This window comes from Lepisosteus oculatus, chromosome 10 (assembly GCF_040954835.1).
Source record: "Lepisosteus oculatus isolate fLepOcu1 chromosome 10, fLepOcu1.hap2, whole genome shotgun sequence".
In the NCBI taxonomy this organism is placed as follows: Eukaryota; Metazoa; Chordata; class Actinopteri; order Semionotiformes; family Lepisosteidae; genus Lepisosteus; species Lepisosteus oculatus.
Window position 1 is genome coordinate 43278821 of NC_090705.1, and position 16100 is coordinate 43294920.

At 35.5% G+C, this 16100-nt stretch overlaps 2 protein-coding genes across 5 annotated transcripts; both read left to right on the plus strand.

Annotated features, from left to right (window-relative positions):
- The first annotated feature begins 595 nt into the window (after nt 1-595).
- On the plus strand, nt 596-5629 carry LOC102692695 (C-C chemokine receptor type 4-like). 2 transcript variants are annotated; one of them, XM_015357014.2, is made up of 3 exons: nt 596-669; nt 791-894; nt 2191-5629. In XM_015357014.2, the coding sequence occupies exon 3, from the start codon at nt 2200-2202 to the stop codon at nt 3289-3291; it is 1092 nt and encodes a 363-aa protein (XP_015212500.1). In that variant the 5' UTR covers nt 596-669; nt 791-894; nt 2191-2199; the 3' UTR covers nt 3292-5629. The 2 variants fall into 2 exon arrangements, with proteins under 2 accessions (XP_015212500.1, XP_015212499.1); XM_015357013.2 differs by having other exon boundaries at nt 634-894.
- Nucleotides 5630-8108: 2479 nt separating this feature from the next.
- Nucleotides 8109-14342, plus strand: LOC102692492 (C-C chemokine receptor type 4-like). 3 transcript variants are annotated; one of them, XM_015356839.2, is made up of 4 exons: nt 8109-8323; nt 8687-8717; nt 8964-9044; nt 11117-14342. In XM_015356839.2, exon 4 carries the CDS (start codon nt 11128-11130, stop codon nt 12184-12186), a length of 1059 nt encoding a protein of 352 aa, XP_015212325.2. In that variant the 5' UTR covers nt 8109-8323; nt 8687-8717; nt 8964-9044; nt 11117-11127; the 3' UTR covers nt 12187-14342. The 3 variants fall into 3 exon arrangements, with proteins under 3 accessions (XP_015212325.2, XP_015212326.2, XP_069051361.1); XM_015356840.2 differs by lacking the exon at nt 8687-8717; XM_069195260.1 differs by lacking the exons at nt 8109-8323; nt 8687-8717 and having other exon boundaries at nt 8906-9044.
- The last annotated feature ends 1758 nt before the right edge of the window (nt 14343-16100 follow it).

Genomic DNA, 16100 nt, shown 5'->3' on the forward strand with positions numbered 1-16100 from the left:
TACAGAAAATATGACAGTTGTGAAAATTGCAGATGCAAAAACCAGTGGAATTAATTTGAAAAAACTGGGAGAATGCTCTGTAGCCTTCCTCTTCAGTGTTGTCTCTGAGTACAAGAGGAGTAAATTCCCTCTCTGTTACAATGTTTTTAACTCACTGATGTACTTGAAGCGGATATTCACAATGTATTATTTTCAAAACTGCTTTGCAACTCTGAGTGCTTGACTAATAGCTTAAATGCAAGATTATTTAGAGAAAAAAAAGAAATATATTCCTGAATGTTTCCTTTTTAAAAAAAATGAATCTCCACCAAAATCCCAACAAAAGTAAAGTTTCCAGGGATGGTCTCCCTGCGAAGATTTGTAGCAGCATGTCTTTATCAACTCATGACATAATGTGGACTTGCTGAACTCTCTGAGTGACTGAGTGAGAGGGAGAGGAATCTGGAAATGAGTGAGCAATAGACATTCAAGCTCATTCTCCAGGCTCAGACACAGACCCTTCTATCCTCCCCCAGCTCCACCCACACATTGTACATTCATATAGATCATAGGTATATAGATCAATATAGATCAAGGTTTCTGTCTGATAAGTGTTTTGGGGCATTATGGCAAAAGCTAGTTAGTGCAGTGGAAGCAGAGGATACTAGAGGAAAAAATCTGGATACATTTGTAACTATCTTTAAATATTTTAACTATACTTTCTTAAACAAACAAAGTGTTAAAATATGCATATTATCTAGCCTAAAAATACCACCGTGCTAAAGTTTGACACACCTCTTTTTTTAATCAGGAAATTGCTGAACTCGTGCTTTATGATATTTGAGTAAAAGCTGACATCTTCCTGCTTCAGATGAAGCCAAACAAAAAGGTGAACTGGACCAGGAAAAAAATCAGGTGAGTGGAGGCTTTTATCAGCATGTATAGGTGGGCATTATATCAGCATGTATAAGTATTGCATTAAGTAGAGTTTTTGTACCTGTATGGTTCTTTCTCCACTAATTTGTAATTATCATGCAATGTGATGCCCTTTCTATATAATAATGAAGAAATTGTAATGTTGTACAATTTCTTGTTAATTTACAATTACACTTGTAATTCTAATATTACTGTAATTGTTTGCTGCTATTAAATGTTAGGAAAAGGTTTATTGTAAATAATGTTGATATGCAAATATTTCTCGAAGTTACTGTATAAATCTACAGTTTATAAACTGCAATTTATAGTTTTTTTGAATGATATGTCACACATATGTAGTAACAAGCGGTTGTTGTACAAAACAGCACAGATACTCCTTTCTGATTTGCTGGTCAAAGGAACTTTTAACAAATGACCGTAGGGAAACTATCAGGGCTGTCAGCTTTAAAAAACATATATTTTAGGTTATTTTCTAAAATAATAATTTTACTGAGAATGTCTGCATCATTATAAGGAAAAATGTTAGGATGATAAGACTTCATTTATTAAGTCGATTGTAAATCCTAGTGCTAGTTTTGGATTCATAAGTACAACTGACCTGTAGGGGGCAGGTCATACCTGTAGAACAGTATTACTGCTTAGACCTGTTTTGATTGTCGTACTGTTTTAGTGAAATCTTTTAAGTATTTAAGCCCTGTTAATTTTTGCTTGAAATTAGGTATTTGTCCCATTTTCCAGAAAGTGAAAAGAGGTAAATGATAAAATGATAACTAAATGGAGTGACTAAACAAAATTACCTTAACTCAAAATATAAAAGTTTTGAAAAAATAATAATGCTTTAACTATTAATGGTAACTACTGATGTTTGTTTCAAGTAATATAAATATTCAAATTTTAAAAATATATTTTAGGGATTTCTATTAGAAAAATCAGGCATTCAATAATTTAGTGACTTTTTTTTTAAAGGTCTTAAATGCAACACTGCTCATCGAAATACTAAATTCAGTTTTACTTAGAAGGTCAGAGATATGTCTCGGGATTTACTGGAGTTTGTGTTTCAAGTTAAATAAATTCTTAAATAAGTGTAAGAAGCTACTAACTTTGGTTACTCCAGGCTGGGGTCTAAATCAATCAGATCGTGAATGAACTAAGATTTAAGGTTACTATTAGGCTTCTCCCAAAGCATGAACATCAATTATATAGAAATCTGATAACTTCAGGTACAGCAGCTTTGGTGAAAGTCATCAAGTATTGTATGTTTTCTTGTTGTTACAGAACCCCAAAATGAGTTACTCTACACCACCTTCTACAACTACAGAAAATGATTATTCTTATTATTACGACTCAACAGAAAACTATTCCCCTTGCAACGCCAAAAACGTCAGGGAATTTGGCACTCAGTTTCTTCCCACGCTTTACAGCATCGTCTTCATTGCTGGATTGATTGGAAACGGGCTGGTGGTCTGTGTCTTGATCCAATTCAAGAAGCTGAGAACAATGACCGATGTTTACCTCCTGAATTTGGCCATGTCCGACTTACTGTTTGTCTTTTCTCTGCCTTTCTGGTCTCACTATGCTGCCAGCAACAACTGGGTTTTTGAAAAATTCATGTGCAAAACAATCATGGGGTTTTATCTGATTGGCTTCTACAGTGGCATCTTCTTCATCATGATTATGAGCATAGATCGCTATATGGCAATAGTTCTTGCCACTTCTACCATGAGGTTCAGGTCTGTCTCTCACGGAGCTTCTGTGAGTCTGGCAATATGGTTGGTCAGTTTCTGTGCCTCCGTTCCTACAATTGTATTCACCCAAGTGCAAAATGAATCAACTGGAATAACCTGTAAAACTGAATTTCCTGAAGAACACAAGACCTTTTGGCATCTTATAATGAACTTTGAAATAAATATTTTGGGTCTACTTGTTCCTCTACCTGTTATGATCTTTTGTTATTCAGGCATCCTTCAGATTTTAAAAAGGTGCAGGAATTTCAAAAAGGTGAAAGCTGTCAAACTAATTTTTATTGTTGTTGTTGTGTTTTTCCTTTTCTGGATGCCATACAACATTGTTATTTTTTTACGTTCTCTGGAAATCTTGCGGTTACTTCCAAAAGACTACTGTGATACCAGAAATCATCTGGATGTTGCCATACAAGTAACAGAAACTTTAGCATTTGTCCACTGCTGTTTGAATCCCGTCATTTATGCTTTTGCTGGGCAAGAGTTTAAAAAGTGCGTCAGAAGATTACTTCAGAAATGGACATCATATTGTTTTATCTGTAAAAACTGTAAGATGTTAACCATAGAGATCTCAGAATCAGGAACCTCAGTCTATTCTCGGTCTAGTACTGACCTTCGTACAACAAGGGTTCTGTAGCTGTAACCCCAAGCAATTGTCAACTGTTTGGATCTTGCAGTCAGTAAATTTTGGAAAATGTTTGCTAATAAATAATAAATAGTACATTTACATGTTTTAATAATTAAATAAGGGGCTGACCATAGTATTACGGAAGCACAGAAAATTGAATGAACAGAAAGTCAAACAGTCAAGTACAGTATTTATAATTATAAATGCATCTAAACGGATTCATGTTCAAGATAGATAATTTCAGATACCTTATTATAGAAGGACAAGGAAATCTTTAAATGTTTTAACAGTCAAACTTACAGTCCCCCACAAACAAGGAGATAGTATTAGAAAACAAGGGCTAATGGATTAATTCATGCAAAAGCAATCATCTTGTGAGAGTCTGGAATAAGCTATCCCACCATGTCATCAAAAGCCGGTACTCTTTTTTCAAGAAGTGGATGGATCAACTAACTCCAATTAGCAACCAAAAAAGGACCTCTTATCTTCTGACATTTTTGCTCTTACCAGGACATTGTAGAGGGTTTATGAAAACATAGTAACTGACAGGAATTAGAAATTAAATAGTGGATTGTACAAAACAAAAAAAAAATTGTAAACTTGTTTCATAGTGAGCATGGTCAGGCTAGAAACCCATGTAATATCCTTTATTTTTAATACTTTCTTTATAATTTATTTTGTTTAAGCTTTGCTTTGGAACTGGCCTGTATATATTTGTTTTACTGTTACCAAGTGTTAAAATGCAGAGAAATATAATTTCTTTGTCATGAAGACATTCACACTTTTCTCCCAACATCCATTTTAGAGGTCATTGTAATCGCTGTTATTATGACTTATAATAACAATATTTTCAGTGATATAAATTATATACATATTTTTTTTGGTGGCTAAAAAAGACAAATATATTGAGTCATTAAGATGTTTACTTTGGTCTTATGCTTATTAAAAAGCAAACACAAAGCAGATGCATCACAGCCTCTGAAATTGTGGTCATGAGATACAGAACTTCAAAAACATGTAGGCAAATTACTCAGATTTTAACTTTCTTAGAATTTAACAGTACTACTCTTTCATGCTTTTCTTATCATGATACGCTTATACAATTTTACCAGATTATAGTGTAAAAAACCACAAGGAAGGAGATCCACTGTGCTTTTTAATAAGTGATCTGTTTAAAAGGAGCATTTCTCCTTTTAGTTAACAGTGCCAGTTTCAACAATAAGTTCCACAGTTACAGTACCACAGTCCTGTAAAATGTACAATTAAATAAATAATTCTGAGCATATACAGCCATGCCAGCACCCATCCTATATGAGATTTTAAACACAACAACCCAACTGGAAACAATTGTATCACATTTATTGTGTTAAGGGACTTGAAGTCCAGCTGTTTATACAGTATACAGTAGGCAATATACAATATGTAAAACTGTAACCTCAATCAGTAAGAAAATGTCTGTGTGAACACATTGTGGACTGGTAAAACTGAAATCCCGCTGTAAATGTAAAGATGTTATTACAAAAGAAAAGTAAAAAAGTGACTTTGCAAAATTATCCCAAACATAACCAAATAGAAATAAAACATATACAGAGAGATATTAACATGACTGAAACAAAACCCCAATTGAAAAGTTGAGTTTCATAAAATTTGTTTACATTTGCTTGGTTAAAAAAAATATATTTACATTTAAGGAGCTTCTCATGACCCAGGCATTCTGTTGTCTTTAAAAGGCTAATTATATACAAAAATGGTTCATGTCGGCTTTTTCCACATAATAATCTCACATAATAAACTCATCTCAGCAGAATATTCACTTTAATAAATTTTCATCCACCAAAATCTCATCTGCACAGACACCAGACCCATGCAGCTTTTTTAATGCACAGGTTATTTCTTACTCATGATGGAGATTAGCACCTGCTTTTCAAAATAACAAAATAACACTCTCCATATAGAACATTAATCAGTGGTTTACATATTCACTTTTTTGTAATTGTTTTATTCTAAAAATATTACACCAACTGTATATGTATATCTTTGTAAATATTTGATCTATTAAGCACATCATTTAAAGTAACAAGAAACTCATGAATATTATTGCCATCAGTGCTATGCTATAAACAGCAACAGCTTAATGGTGTTAACCATTGTATGTGGGTTTCTCAAGAACATATGGGATTCTCACATTTTTCTTATTTACAGTCACAAGATAAACTGTGCCTGAAGTTAAACTGAGTGCACACTGAGGTGCACATTTTATAGATCATTCATATCTTGCTTATTTTACTAAATATTTTCAATCTGAATGTATCTTCAATAAAATTTGTGTTTTTAAGATCATGAGAAATTGTCACCTTTTTTCTCCACTACAGCACATATTTATTTCTGTTGCTTTTCATGTAGAGAAAAATAGAACTTTATCTGCAATCATTTCAAAAGATGCTTGTTGCAAAAGATCTGCCATCTTTGAACACTGGAGTTTTCATTCATATTTGTTGCTTTATTACTGAAATGTGAAATATTTAAAATTACTTAACTTGATCCAATTAAAACATACAGTAGATCCATCTCTTTCAATAAAGAGGCAGACAACTGGAGCAATGCAAAGGTATTTGTCCTGAATTCAGTTAGTGTCTCATCAAAAAAGAAGGAATACTGTATTTCTGACATCCTTCTATATTATAACAGTGCTGGTGTGGGAAGAACATTTCTGCTGCATTACTTGGGAGCGTTGCTAGTTGGTATTTGTGAGGAAGACTAAAGGAAATATGAAAACTTCGTTGTCCCAATGAATGTATCGCTGTGGCAGGTTTATAATAATAATTAATAATTGCTTACACTTATATAGCGCTTTTTTGGACACTCCACTCAAAGCGCTTTACAGGTAATGGGGACTCCCCTCCACCACCACCAATGTGCAGCCCCACCTGGATGATGCGACGGCAGCCATAGTGCGCCAGAACACTCCCCACAGTGGGGAGGAGAGCAGAGTGATGTAGCCAATTCATAGATGGGGATTATTAGGAGGCCATGATTGGTAAGGGCCAATGGGAACTTTTGGCCAGGACGCCGGGATTACACCCCTACTCTTTTCGAGAAACACCCTGGGATTTTTAATGACCACAGAGAGTCAGGACCTCAGTTTAACATCTCATCAGAAGGATGGGTTTGTGAGTTTATACAGTGCCTATAGAAAGTAGAAAGAAGAATGCTTTGTGTTGATGAGTGGCAAAAACTCTCAGTTAAATACATCATGGTTCCATGCTGTAACTGAATAAAATGTGAAAAAGTCCAAGGGGGGTGTAGACTGAATGCAGATGGACGTGGTTTACAGGTGGCATCTCTGATTAGAGCAGGGAAGGTCCTGTGTGTTTCCTGTTTGCTGTCTCTGTCTATTATAAATATCCTACTCTTTAACTTTGAGTGTTGATTCAGACATCATTTTACAAAAACACTCATCTTGCTTAACAAACTCAGCACCCTCAAAACATTGTGTAACATTAACTTGGGACATGGCAAGATGGTCTGCATAGTCAGTTTTAGTCTTTGTGACATTCCACACAATCTCACATTTTACTGAACCATTGCATAATAAAGGAAAAATATTGCATCAATCAAATCTAACAGATTATGCAACTTTTAAGGATTAACATGTTACTGTAATTTAAGTTGATTTCATTCTATAAAACAAATATTTTTACCGTATAACTACAGTCTGTGCATGCTGTATTTTAGGTGTAGTTACTAAATGTGATTTTCAGCTCAGCGCATCAAAAGGTGGTAAAGCATAAAAAGAAAAAAACACAGCAAAACTGAAGACTATATCCTGTCTGAAAATATCAAGGGAAATGAGTGGTTTTAGTTTTAGTCATGAATGTACAGTACCTCTTTCCGTAATAATACTTTAAAAGATGGCCACTTTCTTGCTTCTGATCAGTTGAATGTCTGCAATGAGATGAATGAGATTCCAGTGAATTGTGGCGAGCAGGCAGTGCAATAGTGGGAAATTGCACTGGAGCCTCCGTAAATAAACTTCATGGAGAAGAAATCTGAGCCCTCCAAAGTTAGTGGTGGAGGACTCCTCCATGTGAGGGCATGAGGGCCCCCTGATTTTATTTAATGAAACTAATAAAGAAGGTCAATGAGGAATCAGACCAGCTGTTTATCAGTCTCAATCAGCCGATAGTTGACAATATTTACAAGGACTTCATTACTCTAGTCCTAACATCACCAGCCAAGGGATGCCTTAATGTCTCGTACAGATGAAGCAAAAGAATCATAATGAAGTGAAAATATTCCCCCTTGCTGAGCAGGCAAAACAAAGCAAAGCAGGAATGACTGCAAGGGCACATTAGGCGTCACGCTGAATGCTTAGCATCTGCAAACAGATGCATGAAAAAATGAACCAACAATCAGCTGAACTCTCTAAGATGTAGATTGTTTTTTTGTATTTCTGCATCTGTCGGAAATGCCTTTCCTCAAGGTCTGTGGTCTTTTCTCGACCTCTTATTTCTCTGTAAACCTTTTTCTTTTGGTACTAATACCTCTGTAAATATTTCCATTAGTCAAAAACATCTGCCTTAACTACTGCCTCACAAAGTATTATAAATATTTATGATTTTATTTTATATTAAACTAACTAAAAACATAAAGCAAGAATGGACAGAAACAAAGACATTTAGTGTTATCTGGAGATATTCTAGATAACAGTGTCTTTGATATGCATAAGGTATTTCAGTTTCCTTTGCATCACCATTTCCTCCAGTTTATGGGGTGTCTAAATATTCATATCAGTCATATGAAGCTCTGTGTAGAATGATCTTATGTGCTGTTCAACCAGATTTTTACCATTTCACTTCAATAAAAATCAGACACCATATAACATATAGTGATAATAAAATAACATATGTAGTATGAAAATAACTTCATTTTCTTCTAACAAGTCATAGTCAGTAATCTATATTTGTCTACACAGGGTTTTCTTTTAATTTCATAATCTGTGAAGAACCACAGGTTTACTTGCAATACTGTTTGAGACTGGGTGAGTACAAGGTCATATTTTCTAGCACCTTTAACAGTTTTTTTCATGCTTTAACAGAAAAAATTGAGGTTTAGATAGTAGATGATTTGAACTATTAAACTATTAAAGATAATAATTATGAGAATGACAAATGTTGCTGCTGGAGATTATTGTGGGTGCATTAAGAGAAAATTTAGAGTTCAACTTGCAATCTTAATTTTCTTGTCCTTGTAAACTGAGTTGAAAACATGGATTGCCCAGGATAAAATGCTTTTCTAGGCTTTTTCAGTATGCTGCTGTTTGAAACCTGCAGACTGATACTTTTTCATCATTTAAGTATTTTCATCATGCTTTAATACTGTACAATGCTCATTAATTTAATAGGAGATAACCACCTTCAGGATAGTGCTCTGAGGTAGGTTAATGTTACCTTATACAGTATATTGTTATCCACTGAATATACAGCATATATTGAAATGCACTAAAACACAACTAATGCGCTTGGTTCCAATATATAATATTCATATGTAATTCACATATCTCTTATATTTTATGTTATTTTATTTATATGTACAAAAATCATTACTTTAATTAAATGTGAAAATGGATTAAATATTGTGTGAAATGGTTCATTTTACTTGTTACTTCTCGCTGCTCTAAGACAGAATTATGGATGACCACTAAAGCATGAATCAGGAAGCCCTTCATCAGTTCGATTAAAGTCAAGGAAAAACATCTGTAGGTAAGCAGTTATAGCAATTTTCTACACTTTAACTTCACTTCATCTGAGCTAAAAAATGGTGACATTAGCTGTGTTAGTTACTCTTACCCTCTAGCCATTGAATACCTCAAGGATGTACTGCATGACTATAGCCCAGAAATTAGATTTGCTAATTCAGGCTTCCTTACTTTTTGCCGAAGACCAGGCTCCACAGAATCCGTTGCCCGAATCCATTAGAGTTCCCTTTTCACTAAAACTTCGGATGTGAAAACACCGAGCTTTCCTCTTGATGTCAGCAAATCAGTTGTGCCAGCCTTGCTCCTGCGGGAGCACTGCAGAGCGAGATGGTGCTGCCACGGTGGCCAGCCTCATCTCCTCTCACCTGTCCCTCAGTGCCGGTTGCTATGGGAACCCCTATCAACTGTGGGCAGTTTTCATCCACGCCCACGTCAGGTGGTGCTGAGTATTTAAGGTCTGCTCAGACGATGCTCGGGGCTGTGGTATAGAGTCTTCCCTAGACTGTTTGCTTGATAGACGTTTGCTCTGATCCTGGCTTTGCTCCTCCGCTTTCTTCCCAAGTTCCTGACCTATCCTTGTTCCCATGCTCCCATGTGTCACTTATTTTTCTCCCTGGATTCCTGACCCATCCTTTGCCCTGTCTTTCGTTTCTCTCTGTGCTTTGCTACCATGTCTTCCTGGCTTTCACCCCTACTTTGCTGCACCATGACCCTGCACTAAGTTTCCTCCTGATTCCCCAGCCTGCTGCTGCTCCAGGCTTGACCACAAGCTCCTCACCACAGTACTGGTGTTCCCAGCCTGCTGCTGCTCCAGGCTTGACCACAAGCTCCTCACCACAGTACTGGTGTTCCCAGCCTGCTGCTGCTCCAGGCTTGACCACAAGCTCCTCACCACAGTACTGGTGTTCCCAGCCTGCTACTGCTCCAGGCTTGCCTGTAAGATCAGCACTGCTCTTCCTGTGTCCCAGGTATTGCCACCCATCACTGCACTGCCTACAGCTCCCCTGTTTTCTCTCTTCCAGGACATGCTCACCTTAAGCCATTGATATGCTTTTTCTAGTATTCTTTTTCCATCATCTGTCTATCATTTGTGCAGCTTTGAACATCATTTTTAGATTATCGTAAAGCAAACAAATAAATTATTAATATAAGCTACATTTTCCCTGTCTGGTGAGCTGATAATTCAGTTGGTATACAGTATGTCACTCACACTTCTCACAGGGAACAGGCAGGTTCACAGGGTACAGCAGGTCTCCAGTGTAGTGCACTGGTTAGGCTCTGAACTTGTTACTGGAAAGCTGCAGGTTCAGATCCTGGGTGGAGCACTGCTGGTGAGCAAGGTATTGCACTCAAACTCTGTAAAACACCCAGCTGTATCAATAGTTAAAGTATCAGCTAAATACTACTAACAATTGGAATGTTAAATATTTTTGCACATTTGCATGTTCACCTTGAGTCCTTGTGGTATTTCTGACTTCTCTACTTTCTTGACATCTTCCAAAGACTGATGCTGATGAAGCCAGCTGGTAGTTTACGTGTGTGTGTCCTGAGAGGGACTGTTGTCCTGTCCAGGGTGTAGTTCCATGTTGTATACGGAACTTCCAAGAAGGCTCTAAGTTGGCAAAGCGTGGAGTAGGATTTGATTTGGCATTCTGATATTGAAAAAAATACTAAATTATGGTAATATACCCCCAGACTTTTCTGGGTCAATGCTTGTGATAATCCTAAAATATACAGTAGTTTACCATTTGCCCACTTCAGAATGTAGATCCATGTGCAGAAATAAGAATATAAACATGCAATGTCTCCATTAGTAAGTAAAAAAAAAAACAGAGCTCATTAGTGCAGCATTAAGAGGACCATCAATGTTTAAAGAAAATTAAAAGTCTTTATTTTTCTCTTGATTTCACAATATTTCATACATTTCAAAATACGCAGGGCACTTGCTGAAACATTTCTTCCTGTCAGAATGAAAATTTATACTGTCAAACTAATAACATACTGAACGGGTTAGAGTAAAGCAAACTACATCCAGTGTTTATTTTTTATCTTTCATCTTTAACTTTATTTTGACAGGACATTTCAGGATGACAGAAACTGAATCGTACGAAGATTATTATGATCTTGATAATTCCACCAGTCCGTGCACCAACGACAATATTAAATCTTTTTCACCATGGTTTATTCCAACACTTTACACCTTGGTTTTCATAACTGGATTGATTGGAAATGGCCTGGTTGTCTGTGTCCTGATCAAATTCAAAAAGTTAAAAAGCATGACTGATGTTTACCTCCTGAACTTGGCCATATCGGACTTAATCTTTGTCTTTTCTCTGCCTTTCTGGTCTCACTATGCAGCCAACAACAACTGGGCTTTTGGAGAATTCATGTGCAAAACAATCACAGGGTTTTATCTGATTGGCTTCTACAGTGGCATCTTCTTCATCATGATTCTGAGTATAGATCGCTATCTGGCAATAGTATGTGCTATTTCTGCTACAAAGCTCAGATCTGTTACCTACGGTTTACTTATGAGTGTGGTAACATGGGCTATCAGTGTTTTTGCTTCAGTTCCTACACTAGTATTCAGCCAAGTGAAAAATGAGTCGACTGGATTCACTTGTAAAACTGAGTTTTCTGAAAATGAGAAGACAAAGTGGCAGCTGGTCATAAATTTTGAAATAAATATTTTAGGTCTTCTTATTCCTCTCTGTGTCATATTTTTTTGTTATTTAAGAATCCTTCAAATTTTAAAAAAGTGCAGGAATTGCAAAAAGGAAAAAGCAATCAGGCTCATTTTTACTGTCGTTACTGTATTTGTCTTGTTTTGGACACCATACAATATTGTAATTTTCTTAAAATCTTTGGAGGTAGGTGGATATATCAATGACTACATAGATAAATGTTTACTCTCCATTCACATAGACTTTGCACTGCACTGTACAGAAACTTTAGCATTTGTCCATTGCTGTCTGAATCCAGTGATCTATGCGTTTGCTGGACAAGAGTTCAGGAAGTTAGTTAAAAAACGTATGTTTCCATGGTGGAATTGTATTATTTGCAAAGAATGCAAAACACATCGGTTTGAATGGTCAGAGACTGGCAATACAACCTATAAGAAGTCAAGTGGAGAGTCTTATATCTAGACAGTTTTGTGTGTTTGTCCACACTGCGTCTACAATCAAGATCATTTTCATAATGAACCACCACAGGAGTTGGACAATATTATCTATTAGAGTGCAGGAATTTGCACACCTGTTTGAATGCTTTCATTTCTATGAATGGCTTAGTCATCACCAGTGAAATGATGGACTGCTGTCACTCAGAAGTGGGCAAGCAAACAGTAATTCTAACAGTAATTAAGTAAAGCTTAATTTTAAAACCAAATTACTATAATGTTAAAGTGAGGTTTAGAGATTTAATAAATTATGATCCATCCTAGTGTATAAATGTTACCTTACCTTTTCTTTTTCCCTGGCCTGTATTGATTGTGTGAGATCATCTGTGTGTTTTTCTGGTTTTGTACTTTCTCTTAAACTGTGTTCATAGTGCCTTTATTCCAGTAACAGATACAGTATTCATTAAGCTTTACACACCATGTGTAAAAGGAAAATCTGTAATATGAAACTTGTAGAATACATTAAGATAACTATGACTTGAATATAATGGTTGTTAAAACAATATCTTTACTCTGTTAATATGTCTTACACTGGTTATCTTCTTACACATATTGCTTTAACAATAATGAAATTAGAATGTAAATACATGTTAAAGTTTGCTTTCTTCTGTTACTGCTTGTTACTGTACATCTGGAACTGGTTCATTTTAAAAGGAACCTCTTAGTGGTTGCCTTTGAGTTTAAATTAGGACTGGAATGAAATGTCTCCTTTTAGCACTGTAGCAGAAAGAATAAACAATTGCCAGAAGCATTCTGTCACAGCCCCCTCACTGTCTGCCAGTCATGGCTCAGATATGCATGTTTAAACAGTACAGTGTGCATCCAGCTTGGATAGTCTACCTACATGTAGTTTTCACTAGGCAGCTGAGGTCCTCGATGTCTTTCAAGGAAGAGTCTGATCTAATGAAAACAATCCCAAGATTGACCGCATTGCATAATTATACACTGCTGTGTGTAGAGACTGGTTTTCCAACATGTTTAAAAGCAGGATACCTGTCACATGCCTCAGTAGGAGAGAAGCCTGTTCAAACAGACTGTGACTATGAGAGATACAGTATATGAGAAATGGACATTGCAAATATAGCATTTCAGGATGTCAAAAATATACTTTCCGTGCTGGTTTTTAAGGATATATGCTTTCCATGTATGTCTCTTTTCCTAACACCACTTTTATGGCAACACAGGTGAATATGCATGCTGTATCTCTGTATAAAACACATCTAGAAACCTGATTTCTAAGGTGAAGGAATGAGATAACGTGGATGTGTTTCAGGACTACACTGAACTGCTCTCCACCTGTTCATTCCTACATGAGCATAAGTTTTAGACTTTTTAAGGTTATATAATTTCAGAAGTTGATTACATGTTTGTATTGTTGTGACTAAGGCTGGGCATGGAAGTTCAGGTTCAGATAGTTAGAACATCTGTACTTTCCAACTTGATTGCCTTACTCAGATGGTTTGGAGAGATATCTGTTTGAATAGATATTGTGTTGCTATACGTTGCTATAGGTTTGAAATCATGGAGAAAGACACAGATGATTAAATGATCCAAAAGTGTCCAGGCCATTCCTAGTGAAGTCATTAAGTCTCCATGGGAATGTACAGTAGCATACTGTAAATACTGAAACATACTGTAAATGCAGAAACAGAAGATAGGGGAAGTAAGAAAAGAAGCAAAGAAGAAACATCATCCATTGTATTGCTATACAAGCCAAAGCTTGTATCATAAGTGAAGACCTCCTTGAAACCAGGCAATGTCTAGGTACAGTACAGTAATGTGAGTTGCTGAAAGGACTCTGAGCTTTATTATTATAGAAGAGAGCTTCCTGTCTAATTTACTTAAGGAATAACTAAATTGATTTCCATTCATTGGCGAGTATGCATTTAGAAAGGGAGATTTAGACCTAGGTAAGATTTATTTTCTCAGGTCTCATGTACTCTCTGTGACCAAATAAGGTGTTTTATGTCTTTAGATTAGAAGGGTAGTTTATCTATCTATAGACGGTAGAGCTCTGAAACTCATTGAACTGTCAATATCTGTACATAGTGTAACAATTGTTTATATTGTAACTGTTGGTTGTTGTGCAGTGTTGTGTGTTTATATATCATAATAAATATTTTTTTCTCGACAATGTTTGGACTATTTCATTACGCTATTATCAAACTGTGCTGGTGCATAAAGGATGCATGTACACTAAGTCAGGAAGTGTAAATACACAACAGTGAAAATCACTCATGTAATTATGATAATACTAATAATGAAACTATTTATAAAGCACCTTTACAAACCCAAGGATGCTGTAAACATAACATAACAATAAGATATCATACTGTATGTTGTGTGAAAATGGTATGTGGTGAAACAAATACAATTAAAAGCTAGATGTAGACAAATTATGAGTAATTTGAGCTCCTTGCTGACACAGACACACCAGAGAAGTATTTATCCATTAAATGTAAACTCTGCTGACAAAAGCATAAAGTTTTGTCAACCTCAAAGTCAAGCACATCAAATTTGAAAAAGAACCTTCAGGGAAGAAGTGTTATTTTTTCAATCAATTAACTTGCTGAATTTAGCCCATACCAGAACCACAGCAGCTCATTGTGCCAGATCTCATAATTCATAACAATGATCTGGATTCTGGTATAGTAGCAGATGATACCGACATAAGAGAATTACTGTAGCAAACACTGCAGAAGTAATACAGCAATAAAAATAACATAAAAAGTAAAATTCGAGACTGAGAATTCTGACTGAATAATACATGCATAAACATAAATTATACTGTATATACTGTATAAGATGGGAACCATTGAGTTTGAAGAATATTCCAATGAAACTGACTGTTCTAGACAATGTTGTGAAACAATACAATACGCAAACAATGTTTGGATATGTAGGGAATGTGTAGAGCTTAAATCATAAGATGTTATCTGAACATTTACATTATGAGCAAATTAAACACTAGTAGGAAGTGTGCACTATTTTGGTTGCTGTTTTTATTGATTACACCTTTACAAACACAGTGTGTAAAAAGTAATGAACAAAACAATCTAATGTGCAAATCTCCAGTACAAACATATAGTTTTAAAGCATATAACTCTGCACAAATGTATTGTTACCTAAATAACTGAAGTATTGTTTTTTAGTTTTATATTTGAAATCAACTTCAGCTCTTAAGTGCATAAGAATGAATGAAATTGTACTTTGCTTTTACCTTCTCTTGCTTAAACTGTCAATATAATAAATCAAGATTTTACCAAGTTTTTCATGTTATGATGATTGTTCGCATTTGTTCATTATTGTATATGGTACCATGTAATATTCTTTCTTTTCCCTAAAAAGCAATAAAAAAATTAAACATAATAAGCTGAGATTTAAGCTGTGCTCATGTGCCTGGGAATCAGGAAAATGAAAAAAATTGTGTTGCACTTGAATAATTTTTATGTCATTCTTTTCTTTTGTTGGTACAAATTTTTTCTTCACTTTTTAAATAACAAAAGAGAACAATACGAGATCTTTACAGTTATCTCTCTCAGCTTTGTAATTTCTGCCCATTGAAAACCATGCGTTTGTGGTTTCTTGCCTCTTAAAACGTGAAGGAAGACCATAGCTGAACAGTTTAACAACAAAACAGTATAAGGGAGAAAAAAAACACCAGACGTGACACAGTCCATGAACGTCTTCCTTCTGACTAGCTATTATTGAAAGTGATACGATGTGAATTTAAATTTAGGTTTTTCTTACAGAATACCCACACAAACAAAAAAAACCCTGGTATGTTTATGTTGGTTTGTTGGTTTGTGATGTTTCCATGGAGAGTGTCACATTGATCAACAGAGTTTTCCGTTGGTAAGCTCTCTTTATATGCTGTTTGAT